A 15096-nucleotide genomic window follows, 5' to 3' on the forward strand; every position below is an offset into this window, starting at 1 on the left:
GTATTTCAAGTGCTCCATTACGCACTGGTCACCATGGCTCTCCAAGTTAGGAGGAGGAACCTTGAACTTGTTATAGAAAGAAGTTGTTAGAAAGGCAGATAACCAAGGGGTTCGTAGGTTGGAACTTGGCACATCTATTTTTCTATAAGAACCATCTTTTAATGGAGTAAATATTCTAATTAAAATTACACTTCGACCAATTTTTGCTAATTCGATCGGTATCTTCCCTCTTATCGTACAACTTATGAAGAGTTTCAAAAACTAGTTAAATGCCAAATGCAACAAGGGCTATGTGAACTATATTTAGACAAATTTTTGCTAATCCAAAAGGAATTTTTGGTAATCCTTAGCAAAAGCTACGAATTTTGACTGAAAACTGAAAACTGGGAGAATTTCAAGTTTGCCCCACCCCCCCCCCCCCCCCCCTCTCGTCTCACAATAAAGATGCTAAATAATCTGACATACAGGCCTCATTCCATGAAAATTGCCTCCTGGCTACTTGCAGGCTTTTCGGGGGTCGTACGAGGCAATATTTTGAGCGCTGCAGTACAGTGCAGCTTTTGAGAGAAATCGCGTGCGCTCCAGCCACGATGGCAAGTGTGCTGAGGTGGGACGAGCCCCCTCTTGCCATGCTGGAGGGAGCGCTCGAAATCTATCCTCAGCCATCATTAATAACCAGGCCGGTCGGTTTGAGCAGGATTCCAGCTCTCACTTGTAAGTATAGAAGGGCCAAGACAAAACAACAGACCTTGTTATTGTCGTTGCCGGCGGATGCGGTTGGCATTTTGCGTGGCCGAGGCATATTTATGCATCGTGCCTGCATGGAGAGACCTGTATGCAGCAGCTGCGTCGGCCCATCCAGATGTAGTAGTAGCTGGCAGGACTTGGCGATCCGATCCATGGCGGTCCCATCATCTACAAGACGCTGTTTCCTCATCATCACGTTCCCTGTGTTGATATATCACGCCCATGCTCTTACCAGCCGGGAAGGCCGGCAGGGCGATCTGTCCGACCTTGACGTAAGCCATTACCCGCATGAGTAATTATCTTTTTTGTTTTGCTAGCTGCTAATTCTCATGTCGTCAAAGTCCAGGGCCGGAGGGGGCAGGTCATCTCCATCGTACATCGACTCATTAATACATAGCGTAATTTTCAGGTTGAGCCCTGTTGGATAATTGACACATGAGCAGGATAATTAACACATCAGCAGGCCGAACAAATTTGTTTTGAAAGCCAATCATTGGCATGCACATCATTGCATATAACTTGCAACATCGCTTTCACCGCACGTAATCAGCCAATAGGTTGCTTTCAGTGCCCGAAGTATGCTTGCACGGCATTGTCTGGTGCCCCCCTCAGGACTAAGTCACAACCATATTTAAGAGGCGGGGGCAATGGGATCAAAGGTGGAGAAGCTCACGCGCGAAAGCAGAGGGGATCGCAGCCGCAACAGTCAAATAAAAAACTAAACCTGGAAAGTTTGAAAAATGCATGTTAACTTATAATATAATGTTGTAAAAATGGCTATGTATACACAATGTGTGCGTGGGTGAGGTGGCTAGCTTATGTGACCCTAAATCCAGACGGCCAAGTCTCGGGTTCAAATCGCCCCACCGTGCCCTGTTTTTCTCATTGGCCATGTTTAATACGCCTCGCCTTTTTGACGACGCGCCTCGTTTTTCTCGTTGGCCACGTTTAGTGCGCCTCGAGATCCTGCCTTGCATCCGTTGATCCCATTACTCCACCCTGCATTTAATATGGGTGTCACTTAGTCTAAAGGTGGTGCCCCCTCACCTTGGACTTTTGACGGCCGGGAATGGTCCCCTACTGACCATTCCTTGTTTTCAGCGCTCCTGCCAATGGCTCCTGGCATCCTCTAATCACCATGCGATCGCCTTGAAAACAAGGAATGGTCAGCAAGGGACCATTCCCAACACCTTCTTCCACATCTTTCTTTCCTTACGTCTTCACCCACAAGCCGAATCAACAGTCTACTTAGTTGTAGGAGGTGAGAAGAGCCATTTACATGCTCGTTAGTCTCCCTTCCTAAAATTTTTCTAGGGGTTCTCCTTGCCACGAGCTTCCACTTCCAATCCCATTCCACTCTCCTTTTGACGTCAAACAAGGTATCTTCAAAGATAATTTGTTATGGGGTTCTCACTGCATCCACTGCCAAGCCCATTCCACTTTGTTTTTTATATCAAACAAGATATCTACTAAGATGACTTCTAATCAAACCCTGAAACAAAATTGAACACACCGACTACTTCCTTCTTCTTTCTTTTTAGGAGTACTCTCTCTTTTGGAGAGAGTAGGTGATATTACATGGAAAACAAGTGATAAAATCACAAGGCCTGCCAGGCATGATAAAAATTTCTTTTTGACATCCAATTTTTCAAGCCCCCTTTCATATGCTTTGTGTAATGCAATCAACTTATATAATTGGCCATATATAAGGTTAACTTAAAGATATAAATACAAAAAATGACAGGCAATTTTGAGATTGTTTTGATAGGCAAAATAGCCCTTGACAAAAAAGTAGGCATCAATTTTAGGCCTTGATCTAAGGGTAGATCCCACTTTAAAATCACTACATCTTTAAGTTTTTTTTAAAAAAAACATAAGCGTGCACATAGAATTGAATTAAAAAAGCACTCTTAAGCTCTACACTCCAAGCTTTAGATCCCTATGCGCTACACCCCACTTTAAAAACTCTACATTTTTAAGCTCTAGAACCCTTTTTACAAATTTAAAACTGTAGATCCCTAAGTTGTAAATCCCACTATAAAAGCTTTAAAGTTCTAAGTCCTAAAACTCTAGCGTCTCGGGGTGACCCTCCCCCTACTTGTGGATCCATGTAACATTTTCACTTTCTTTAATTTAAAGCTTTACCTTCTAATAAAAAAAACTCTAGGTCCTCGTTGGATCATGGAGACCTTACTTTAAAAGTTCTACATCTTTAAGTTCTAACCTAGGTTTAAAATCTTTAAAAATAAAAATAAAAATTCTTTAAAGGTTAAAGCCCTTAATGATAAATTCCTTCCATAAAGTTTTAGCTAACAAAAATGACAACTTTAGTCTATTACCTCAAGTTTCAAAGGGTGAACCAAATTCTCAAAATAAAAAGGTGGATAACACAAATTTCAAAATGAAAAGGTAACTCTTAGGATTTGTGCAGCCTTTAAGGCTTTATCATTTAACATGGAAGGCTCTCAACTCAACGTTTCATGCTTCCAAAGGCATTGGGCAAACCAAAATCTTCATGCTTCCAAAGGCATTGGGCAACGCAAAATCTTTTCCTTGATATATGAGAGTTGATTTCATATTTCAAAACCCAAGACATGTCCATCATTAGATTTACACAATTCATTTCAATGAGTACCCACTATCTTATTTCAACCAATCAATATTTTTGACATGTCAAAAAATGCTTAAAAATACAACTCAACTTTTTTCTTATTTTAGTCAGCAAAAAGAGAAGTGATCTCTATAGCCTTTGTCCTTTGGGCAGGCCAAAAAAGCCCATGGATACACTATAGGGACTACTTCCTTTTCCTTCTTTTTTTAGCAGGTACTCTCTCCAAAGAGAGAGTGTAGGTGTCCAAAACGACTTTTTCAAAACCCATTAATTAGTTTTTGGTTTGGGGGGGGGGGAGGGGAGGAAGAAAGGAAAAGGGAAGGGTGGAAAAAAAAAGGAAAAGGAGAAAGGGAGGGGGGGGACCTTAGAGGCCAGCGCAGGCATATAGCCTAATGGTAAGGTTGAGTTTCATGCTATGTAAGTAATGAGTTCAAATCCTACTCATTAAGATTGGTTTTAAATGGTGACCCGCATGGACATGCTAATTGGAGATGCTAAAGTATCTTGGGGAGATTCTATGTAATGAAAAATAAAAGTAGAGATTAGGTGATATTCGACTAAAAGGAAACCCATGGATATAATAACTCCATGCTCATATGGACCCATTGAAGACAAGGGTGACCAAAAATAATGACACACACTCTAATGGAGAACAAGGGAGCCAACCCACAAAAATCTCCAATTTGACCAATAACAACATTGAAACCTTGACCAATAACAACATTGAAACCATTGAGAATCTCCAATTTTGTTGCCACTGGCCGCAAGCCTTTCGCCATAAGGTCCATCATCTCCCTAGGAGGACAAGATGACTCAACATAAAAAAGGTTACAAGTCAACCATACATGCATTGAATCGCAAGAGAGAGGGAGCCCGAAGCTCCATTACCAGTCTCTCAAGAGCCATCCACCAACAAAAAGGACCTTTCGCTCACCAAGTAGAAAAAAAGCCATCCAAGAAGCTATTAGAGCCACACAATGCTGTTGATTTCCAACAAGCAAGAAGCCATCTCCCTTGTGTCGTCGTCTTGTCCGCCAAGCTCACGGAGCACTGCATTGCATAAAGAACCTCAGACGTCATTTTAGCCAAAGCATGGAGGGGTACCCTCCACCATTTTAAAAGAGAGAGGGGTGAAATGAGCCAGGACACAAGAGGGATACAACATGCAAAGGGAGGAGCAGCCTAGGATCCTCCTTCGTGATTCACCCATTACTCCAAGGGTCATTAGGAAGAGGATGGGGTCTAGGAGGACCTCTTTATTTGCCATGAGATTATGGAGGTGATAAACATTTTGAAAAATACAATGTTTGAAAAATAGATGCATGCCATGTGTATAAGAATAGTGGCATGGGTGTGTACAGGCAGTCAAAGGATGCACTTTTCTCCCCAGAAAAGGGATTGGGATAAATTTATCATTTTCGGCCTTCTATAAATTCTATATATGATCTCCAATTTGAGTGGAGATTATAGATCTAAAATCCACACTTCGAGCTCTTTCCATAGATATGCTACATGGTATGGTTTTTTCTGTTAGATTTCAAATTTAATTTTCGGGAGAAAATTTGAATTCAAACAAACTAGCCGTTTTTTTTTTGTTTGAATTCAAAAGTTTTCCTTTGATTGATTTCGTTTAAACTACCAAATAAAGAAGCCCTCCTTGACTCCACTCTCTTCCAAATAAAGAGCCTCCATGCTCATCGGCCTCGTGGGTTACACATATCACAACCCCCCATGATTCGGGACACTTTCAAAATCGTCAATTTCAAAGGGAAGGAAAACAATCTTCTATAGGGAGTACTTTCTATAGAAGTGTACCTTATTAGAATTGAAATGGTTTACATAGAACCAACCCTTGAACTTGGTCAATTTTTGTAAAGGAAGAATAAACCAAGGTCAATAAAGTAGGACCAATATGTGAACGAGTTCTTTTGACAAAAATAAGGTTGGGTTCAAACTGCTCAGCCTTCAAGCGATTGAGCCGTAAGTTGAACGATGAAAATAACCGCCCAAGAAGACTTCGTTAAGATTTTGAAAAAGGCAATCTACGAGTCCCAACTACCTCACATGGTGACTCATGTCCCCCCCCCCCCCCCCCCCCCCCCCCCCCCCAAAAAGAAAAAAAAAAGATGTTCCAACCCACCCACCTACCCACCCACAATATGTTTGCTTCATTTTGAGCCATTCATGTCATTAAGGTAGGTCTTGGATGTCAAAAGTTGCTTCATTTGTTGTGTGGCTATGCGAACACAATTGGTGCAAAGCTTATAGATAGCTCAATTTTTTGCGTGAGAAAGTGCATTAGATGTCTACAAGGATATGCATGCAATCTAAAAGCAACCTAAGAGTCAACAGATCAAAAGATCAAAACCTTTTAATGTACCATTTGCATTATACACTTAAGCTTCTCAATGATGTTGTATGTAAATGAGAAAAGAAATACAGCTCTATGCAAGGTTTCGAGAGAAAATGAATGTAACTTAACATTGTGATGGTACCAATTTCTAATGTTTTATACTTTTTATGTGCAGGCACAGGAAAATGCAATTGATTACATTGAGAACTTTACAACGCTGCCTATTGATAGTGATAATTACTATTCACCAGGATTTTCAACGTCCATAGACACCGACATCTCGGATACAATACGCCTTCATACCACTTTAACACTTTATAATACTAGTCAATGCTTTGGAGAAGGTGTTGGAGCAATCATTGGCTTTGACCTTGTTGAGGCATGGTCACTATTTCTTCTCTCATAAGTTCTCATACATACACTCAAACTTGTACATCATGGACAATATTAATATTGGTCTGCCATATAAAACCTTAAAATCACCTTATGGTTATAGTAGATGAAAGATAATCTTTACAAGATACCAAAACCAAATCCTCTCTTTAAAGTTAAGTACTTTTGGACAGCTTTACACTTTAATTTCTTTTAAAGTTAAGTACTTTTGGATAGTTTTACACTTTAATTACTTTTAATTAAAGTAATTACTTTAATTTCGGATAGTTTGGTCCGAAAATAGGACACTTAAGTGTCCTTTTTTAAATATTTCTTTCTTTATTCGAATAATAAGAATCTTTAAAAATCCTTTTATGGATTCTCTATACACTAATCGTACAATTTTTCAAATTGGTACTGCCATAAGCTTAGAAATGAATAAAGAGACCTAAGAGAAAAAACGTAGACTAATTTTTTATGCTATTGATATACGTTCTTATAGGTTTACTTGAAAAAAAAAATGGTGTAAGTTTTTATAGATTTTTGTAAGTCGTGTGGGTCTCATATATAAAGTATGTTATATTTTTTTGTCATTTCAATGTCTACACATAACTATTGATGATTATAAAAATAACAAGTAATATTGATCAAACATAACTATGCCTTTGGGAAGAAAACACCTAACTCATCTACAATTTCATTTGCATGGCTCTTTGGTGACAAGTCTATATTTCGGAAGAAATTCTCCTTAATAGATAATTCCTTCATAGATAGAAATTCTTGTTGTTAACCCATATACTCACTTTGTATCATAAATTTTCATTGAAAAAACATCAATTCTCCCAAAAAAATCTTTCAAGGGCCAAAATTTTCCTCCTTTAAACATTTTTGAAATTTCACTTGTTTGATTGCTATTTATATGACACATGAAAACTAAGTTTTAAACTTTTCTTTTTGATTTTTTTTCCTATTCGCAAGGATTTATAAACATAAAAATTACTATTTCTTTGAAAAGAAGCTATGTGCATTTTATTTAAAATTTAAGAATATAGCGCAAGATTTTGTTTATATTTGCACAAAATAATTATCATGAATCTTTTAAGTTAAGATTCATTTTGGTATGGAAAAAATCTTCAATTGTCTTCATCTTGCAACCTTACTTTATGGTGAGCAAGACCTAAAAATTTTGCTTTTGGATACATAAAAACAATTATAGCAGTTGTTGGTAAGGAAGCGAGACACTTAAGTGCCTCGAAACACTTTAGGTCGACTAATTCCTATTCATATCCTTTCTATACATAGATATTTATCAACAACATGCTTAACACCATACAAAATCAAATTAGAAATGGATTTGGATTTGGAGTTGTGGTCGAGGGTGCAGATGTTCAAAACTTGCTTGAAGAAGGTCTCTCTGCAGTATTCTACTATTGGGTGGAGAGGATAGGTGGCTCTGATGCTGGAGGATCTACATCTAGCACACAAGAGGCTGAGGGTGACCCAGATAACAATTCCAATCGTCATGATGAACTTTTTGCTATTTCAGGTACTGCTATCTATTGTGTTTTATATATAGTAACTCTTTACATAGTAATGGAGGTGAATCTTGATATATCTACACATGCATAAAAATCCATGGACAAAGATATATATATATATATATATATATATATATATATATATATATATATATATATATATATATATATATATATAAGGAGAGAGAGAGAGAGAGAGAGAGAGAGCTACCACTTGTGTGTGGCACATGTGTGCATGCACACATGTGAGAGGGAGAGAGAGGTATGTGTGTATGTATGTGTGTCACACACACACACACACACACACACACACACATAACCCTTGCCTTATCAATACGTTTTTAGGAAATCACCCAATGATTTTTTCATGAAGAAATACAAAGAAGAGACTAAGATTCTTTATAAGAGTAAACATGGGCAGCTATAGGAGAAACCCATACTTACGGGGTGTGTGTGTGTGTGGTGGGGGGGGGGGGGGGGGGGGGTGGGTGGGTGGGTGGGTGAGAGAGAGAGAGAGAGAGAGAGAGAGAGAGGAGATGGAAACGACAGAGATGATTGATCAATACTTATCTATTGGATTAAAGATATATATGTTTCTAAAATTAGCTATTCTTTAGCTAGAAAATCATTTTGACAACTTCATCATATGTTTTGATGTACATTTAGGTGTTCCAACAGGAAAAAGAAACTCTTCAATGAATGGAAATATTGATTCATTACCAACCAACGCCACATATCAAAGCCAACCTCCTCGACGTCGACATATTCGTCATAGCAATACAACCAACAACGTTTTGCAAAACTCTTTTATTACTAGCAATACAGCAAGCATCATTTCACGACAAGATATTACATGGGATTGCTCTCCATGGAATTATGCTCTCTTTACCTCTAATTATGATCTCAATGTTCTTACAAGTCCAAATTCTGGCACCGATTATCCAGACATCATATACTCACCCAACGAGAGATACTACTTGCAAATGCAAGATGATTGCAACTTGGTGCTATATCATTACATATCGAATGGAAATATAAACAAACCAATATGGGCATGTCCAAATTCTGCATGCTATCGCAAGGGACAATTTTGTTTTGCCCGCATCAACCTAGATGGGACTTTTGCTGTGTATAATGGTGATGGTAATCCGCTATGGTGGACCCCTACTCAATGCTCAAGTGGACCAGGTTGTTGGTCTAGAACCTACCTTGCTGTACAAGATGATGGGAATCTTGTCCTTTACCTTCATGACACAGGGGAGCCCATTTGGGCTTCAGGTACAATGGGCCAGTAAGCCATTTATTATGTCACAATAAATATCTATATACATAAAAAATAAGGCACTTGTACATGTATATATTCCATAGTTTTCTTTAACATGTAAACTTTATAGATTGGCATAAATCTCTATATAGTGCAACATTAAGGCACTCGTGTATATGCATATTCTATAATATGCTATAGTAATCAAATTTTTGTCTCATGCTTTAATGTTGAAATTTTCATTTTCATTTTCCAAAATGGGTACAATGTAGAACTAGAATGGAACACCCTGCATTGGCACAAGTTTGGTCAAATCTACCTAGAAAAGATAAATAAGTAGACAACTAGAAAAGAAACAAGGAAAGAACAATGGCGGAAAATAACGGAAATAACGGGTGATATATTATAGGGGAAACAACGCTAGTTTGACTATGGGAAAAAACGGACATGCATTAGCCAAATATATTGAGGTTTCAAAAGGAGGACCTTGTAAGAAAATGGATATTTGAGAAATCCTCTTGTAAAAAAAAAGAGCAAAAAATCAATATTTTTTGAATAGATAAAGCATGGTTATTACTAGGTGTTTTAGTAGGCATGTCCTTCATCCAATGAGTATGGATGTCATGTCTTCACCGGTGTAGCATTGTACTTGAAATTTTTCCTATGAGCTACAAGCTCTGAAGTATGGCTATGTGTAAGCCAAGTAGGAAACATACCGGTTCTATAAATTAATCATATGATATACACAATTTTCTGATAGAGTACTTCTTTCATTTTGTAACAAGAATTTAATTTATTGGAATCCGTGAAATTCTCTCTCTCTCTCTCTCTCTCTCTCTCTCTCTCTCTCTATTAATCTATCTATGTAAGCTACGGCCGCCTTCACCGTTTTGCCTCTTTTAGCTCTCATAAACATTGAACCCAGCAATTGGTATCAAAGAAAATTGATATTAAATTAGCTTAGAAATTAAGAATCACAAAGAACCCCCTCTTGCATAAATTTTGGTGATTGCACAAAGCATTAGGAGCTGATTAAGAGCGCTTATTGGCTTCTTTAATCGAGGAAAGTTTTCTTATTTACTTGAAAACACTTCAATCATCCTTTTTGAATGTGGTTAATTACCAACCCCTCTTCCATTCTCAATTCATTGAGTAGCTGAAAATCAACTTTCAATATTAATCAGGCATTAGCTACACTGCTTTGAGGCATTTTTACTAGCTCTCCCCTACTTAAATATTGCCCCAATATATTAGTCTCACATAAGATGATACAACCGCAAGGTGACACCCCTTTAAGTTGTCAAACACCTGGGGAGTGAAGATTCAGGAGAGAGGGATTGGGTCAGATTGATGCTTGGGGTGCAGGATGGCTAGTGAAGATCTGGGCCACCTATTCATGGAGTGCCCAACTATCAAAGGCCTCGTAGGGAAAATATGCAAGTGGGTCCAAAGAACATGGAAAATTAGTTTTTTCAACACTAACCTATTCCTTGGAGGTAAGAATTCAGGTAGTCCTACCCTCCTCCTCATCACTCAAATCGTCAGATACTTCTTCTTACATAATGGATGGCAAACAAGGAACCGCCGTGTGTTTAAAGGAGGTTTTGAGGTGGCAAGCTTTGCCAAAATTATTCAAGAAAGCAAAGTGCTAATTTGGACACTCAGACGCAAGCAACATTCGGAGTATTGGTCTAGGACTACTTGTGCCTTGTTTTCAGTAGATGGAATGCCTAGGTCGGGGGAAATATTGGTCATCGATAAATAAAATATCTCAGAAGGACAAGATTATGGACCTTGTGTGTCAAGGAGGAGGGGGTGGGTTGGTAGGGGTGGCCGCCCTGATAGCCGATGTAATTATAGCCGATGTAATTATAGTCCCTGGATGATGTCATGGCTTAATAAGAGCATGACAAGACCTTCTAATTTTTTGGGCTTTCAATACAATTTACTCACAATTGTCAGCTTTGCTATTTAAAAAAAAAAAAGTTTGTCAAACCCCTTTACAAGCTTAGCGAAGGCTATCAAGCCAAGCATCTTCACAAGGCTATTTACTTTGGCATGTCTAATTGGACGGACCTTCACTTCAAAAGGCCAAGATCCCAAGGTTTCAAGTTTTCACTTTCAATGAAGTTTTTTTGTCAAGCAACTTTTAGTATGATCTTCATTATGATTGTGCGAGTGAGTTAAAAATTCCAAATTCTTTAATATCAAGGGTGCAAAGCTTCAAAGGATTCTTTTGGTATCCCCAAATCGAATAATGGAGCTTCCAAATTGTTCAAGGTGAATTTAATTTGTTTTTAAAAATTACTCACAGGTTATTTTAAAAGAGTAGCTTTACGTTTGGCAATTTTATTACTTGTGTTCCCGCATTCGTGCAATTTCTTGTACAGTGAAAAACACTCTCCTTGACTCATCTATTTACATTATGGGGGATATGGAAATTGAGAAATTCAATGACGAGTTTTCATGCTTGGTTAGCCAGTGGGAAGGATATCTTATGCATAGACAATTATGGTTTGTTGTCAAAGCATGGGTAGCTAAATTTTCCACATATGAAAGCACAATTAATAGAGCCTAAATAATAGTTCAAACCAAATATGGCCAGCCTCTTTGCATAATTACTACTTTGTTGTACGATTGTTCTGTACACTTCATTGTTAATCAAACCACCTCCATCCAAGAATTTTGGTGCCAATCTGAATATGAGAAAGATAAGCCTTATAAATAACCTAGTCTACAAACTAGCAATGAATGAAGGAAAATATATTTCAAGCCTCACAAATAGGCCTCGGGGGGTTCACTATGTGCAAAATTACCATATCACGTGCGTTCAAGACATGTTTGTAAAACCCTTTATCTGTGAATTTTGTTAGGAATATAATGTACCCTTTTCTTTTAAAATCAGTAAGTTTTTTTCAAATTTGAAACAATAATGTCCTTTTGTATATATATTTCTTTAAGTTTCAAGAACTTTAAATACCCTTCTATTGAACTCACGTGATAGGTTACATTTTTCTTAGGTGACCTCCCCGGGAAATAGGCTAATGAGTATCATTACTTAGTTAACTTACATTGAATGTTAGATTCCCACTGAAGATAAGGTCTCCATGCTCTTAAGTGTTGCTCCCAAAACTTTTTATAACATTGTCAGAATGCTAGAACAAAAGAATCCTACACCCACTTTGCAGGATGTGATCGGTGCATTAATTGAAAAGGAGAAGAACCAAACAAAGATAAATCCAGCCAATGGATGGGCTCTCATTGCATCATCATATAAGTCTACATCTTAAATAACCAAAAAAAAAAACAAAAAGTGCTATGAGTGCAAAGAATTAAAGCATTTTTTAAAATATTGCTACCAAAATAAGTTTTGTAGCAAATGCAACATCACAGGTCATATACTGACAAAATGCCATAGTAGCAACGACAAAAACAACAAAGGAAAAGGAAAAGGAAAAATTGTAGAAGAAGACAAAGCCAAATAGTAAAAGAGGAGTACTGTCTCCATGTTTATGCCACCCTTGATCACTATAGTGACTTTTCATATATACTCTAGAAATGTATGCTCTTCCTCCTTCTTTAGGGAGGAATCTTTAGTTTGTGCTACACCATATCCATTGCAACCCATATTTAGTTTATGTGACTAGTAGCATGTGTGGAATTGAATCTCAATCCATTTTTCTTTAGTATAGTCCATGCCAAAAGGAAGGATTATTGGAGTAGGTACGTAGTTCATCCAATGATTCTTTGAAGAAATTGACTTTATAAGCTCAAGAAAAAAAGAAGAAGAATATTGTATGCAACTTTTCCACAATCATGCGGTAGATAATTGCAAGTTTCATGTGCAAAGAATATAGTTGTATAGAAAGAAAAATATGTTTTTGATGAATTTGTTACTTTTAGAAAGTGACAATTACTTACCATCTCCATTGAGGACTCGAGGTGGCAAGTAAAAGTGCTTTGGTACGCAAAAATTATTGGATCATCACCTCTATAATTATGTAGCATTGTATATGGCATTCGGCCTAGGAGATCAAAGCTCTGTAGCATGGGTATGTGTAAGCCTAGTAGGAAAGATGCCAGCCAGATATCTAGTCTAGCTCTATAAATAGACCCTATGGTATACATAATTTTATGCTAGTATTTTTTTTTTTTTTTTTTTTTGCTTTATTAAAAGGCCTAGTAGTTTTTTTTTTCTCTTTTTCTCTAAATGTGTATGGAATTGAAGGTGATTAGATAGCTGATTCCAGTGTTAGAATTTAGAGCTCCTGGTAAGTCATCAGTTCAGTCAGTAAAACTGGAATAGAGAGTGGAGACTGGACTGAAATAGTTATCTGAACTGAAATAGTATACTAAGATGAGAGACAGACTGAACAACTAAAAGGTGTTTGCAGTTTCAAATTCACAGTTCAGGAACAACCAGTACAAGGTGTAACGGATTGAAGCTCAAATGATTACAACAATAATTAATGATTACAAGGTGAAGTTGAAGGCAAAGAGATTGCAGCTCGGAAATACTTGAAAGCTAAAGCCAAGAGAACTAAGAAACCCAATTAAAATGTAATGGGTCCTATTTATAGCCTTCTAGAAGTTACTGTAATAACTGGCATGGTAACTACTGATGTGTGACTGATCCACTGTTCCGCTTCCGAGGAGACAATTCTCGCCTGATGGGGCTGTCTTCACCTTCTACACCCTTCCCTCCTTTCTTAAATTTTGGTATAACACCAAATTTTTTGAAAAATCCACCCCGATTCTAAAATGATGTTGAGGAACCCATCTGAGTTTTTGGTTGAGGCCCAAACCCTAAACCCTAAACCCATTTATCTGTTTGCTGAGTTGGTCGATGTTCCCCATGAGTTGGCCTATGTTCCTCATAGTACTCCTCTGGAGTCACCAGCTCTTCTAGTATTGCTAGCTTTATGCCATATTTCATGCTTGTTGAGTGCTTGACACCCCTATAATTATAATTCCAAGGGTGCCTAGGCAAAGAAATTCCAGTGCCTCACTGGGAAAATCCTCTGTCTGATTCTGAGATCGAACTACCCAGTATCCTTCCACTGAACCCGCTTCCTCTTGCCCGTCTTCTATGATCGTGCTTTAGAAGTTTGAGTGCCAGCATTGTCCTTTTGGATAAGTCGATAAATGGCCTCCTTCTCAAGATGATCCCGCCTTGTAGTAGACATCTCCAATTCATAAGGCATGAGAGGATTATAGGTTTTGGTGTCAGGATCATACATCATGCGTCTACCCTTTGTCAGACGGCATCTGGCCAGTTTATGAAAATGCAGAGCTGTGTAGATCCATCCTTCCGGGAGAGGCTGATTTGTTTTAATCCTATCTTCAAAAAGGATCTTAGCCATTTCTATGTACTGTGGCCCCATACCTGGTTTAGCCGTAATATCCTTTTCAGGGATCTTAGAGGACTCCAGAGTAAGTTGAAGTACCTGATTTGTGATCTTGGTGAGACCTTTGAGTTGGATCTTCTATTGTCCCATACATAGCTTGACCCTCTGCATTTCTCCTTGCAGCTCTAAAACATCATTTAGCTGGAGAGCATCATTGATCATTGTTTGCCAGGTTTTCTATTCTACAGTGGCTCGCTCATACCTATCGTGAAGATCATCAATGATATTATAGTATGTGAGCCGATTCACTGGTTTTTAGATGTTGAGAATACAAAGCTGGGAAAAACCTATGCAGCTCAGTCTCTCTAGTAGGCAATACATACAGGAGAGCTTGGTAATCAGTTACAAACTCTAGAAAGTTGAGAACATCCTAGTTCTCCTGTTGCATCATCTTCCTAGTGACTCGAACCAGCTGAAACAGTCTTCAGAGAGCCATTGCTCTCTGAAACAGTCTTCAGAGAGCAATTGCTTGTTTCCCTACTGTCATTTGAGTTTGTGATCCTTTACTGCTGGAAGTCTAATCTTCAGTAATAGCTTGTGCCCTGTGGTCCAGAACTCCTCTAGCAATTTTCAATTGAAGTAGAACTTCTTTCAGCTGATTCCTAACTTCTTTCATACATTTATATGTAGGCCTGCTCAGAGGTAAGCGCCCATTCAAGTTCTCTCTCTAGAAACTAAATTCTTCTAGGATGATCAGGTAATTGGCACAACCCTTGATCATGAAAAGCGGCTGATTTCCAATGCTGTATCATTTATTTGGCGCCAACATATAGTATTTGAAAATGTTCCAGATCAAAAAGAAG

General features: G+C 38.1%; 1 protein-coding gene across 1 annotated transcript; it reads left to right on the forward strand.

Annotated features, from left to right (window-relative positions):
* Positions 1 to 899: 899 nt before the first annotated feature.
* On the forward strand, positions 900 to 8916 carry LOC147430740 (uncharacterized). Its single transcript, XM_086494573.1, has 4 exons — positions 900 to 1019; positions 5887 to 6090; positions 7386 to 7629; positions 8288 to 8916. The coding sequence occupies exons 1-4, from the start codon at positions 900 to 902 to the stop codon at positions 8914 to 8916; spliced, it is 1197 nt and encodes a 398-aa protein (XP_086350699.1).
* Positions 8917 to 15096: the final 6180 nt, after the last annotated feature.

The sequence above is a fragment of the Adiantum capillus-veneris genome, chromosome 21 (genome assembly GCF_014529385.1).
Source record: "Adiantum capillus-veneris isolate H3 chromosome 21, ASM1452938v2, whole genome shotgun sequence".
Classification (NCBI taxonomy): Eukaryota; Viridiplantae; Streptophyta; class Polypodiopsida; order Polypodiales; family Pteridaceae; genus Adiantum; species Adiantum capillus-veneris.

What these genes read in the sequence shown, in the direction of transcription:
- LOC147430740 (XM_086494573.1), top strand. Translation starts at nt 900, where the DNA reads ATGGCGGTCCCATCATCTACAAGACGCTGTTTCCTCATCATCACGTTC. An exon ending in GCGATCTGTCCGACCTTGAC is followed by an intron (nt 1,020 to 5,886) that starts GTAAGCCATTAC and finishes TTTTATGTGCAG; the next exon opens with GCACAGGAAAATGCAATTGA. An exon ending in TGAACTTTTTGCTATTTCAG is followed by an intron (nt 7,630 to 8,287) that starts GTACTGCTATCT and finishes ATGTACATTTAG; the next exon opens with GTGTTCCAACAGGAAAAAGA.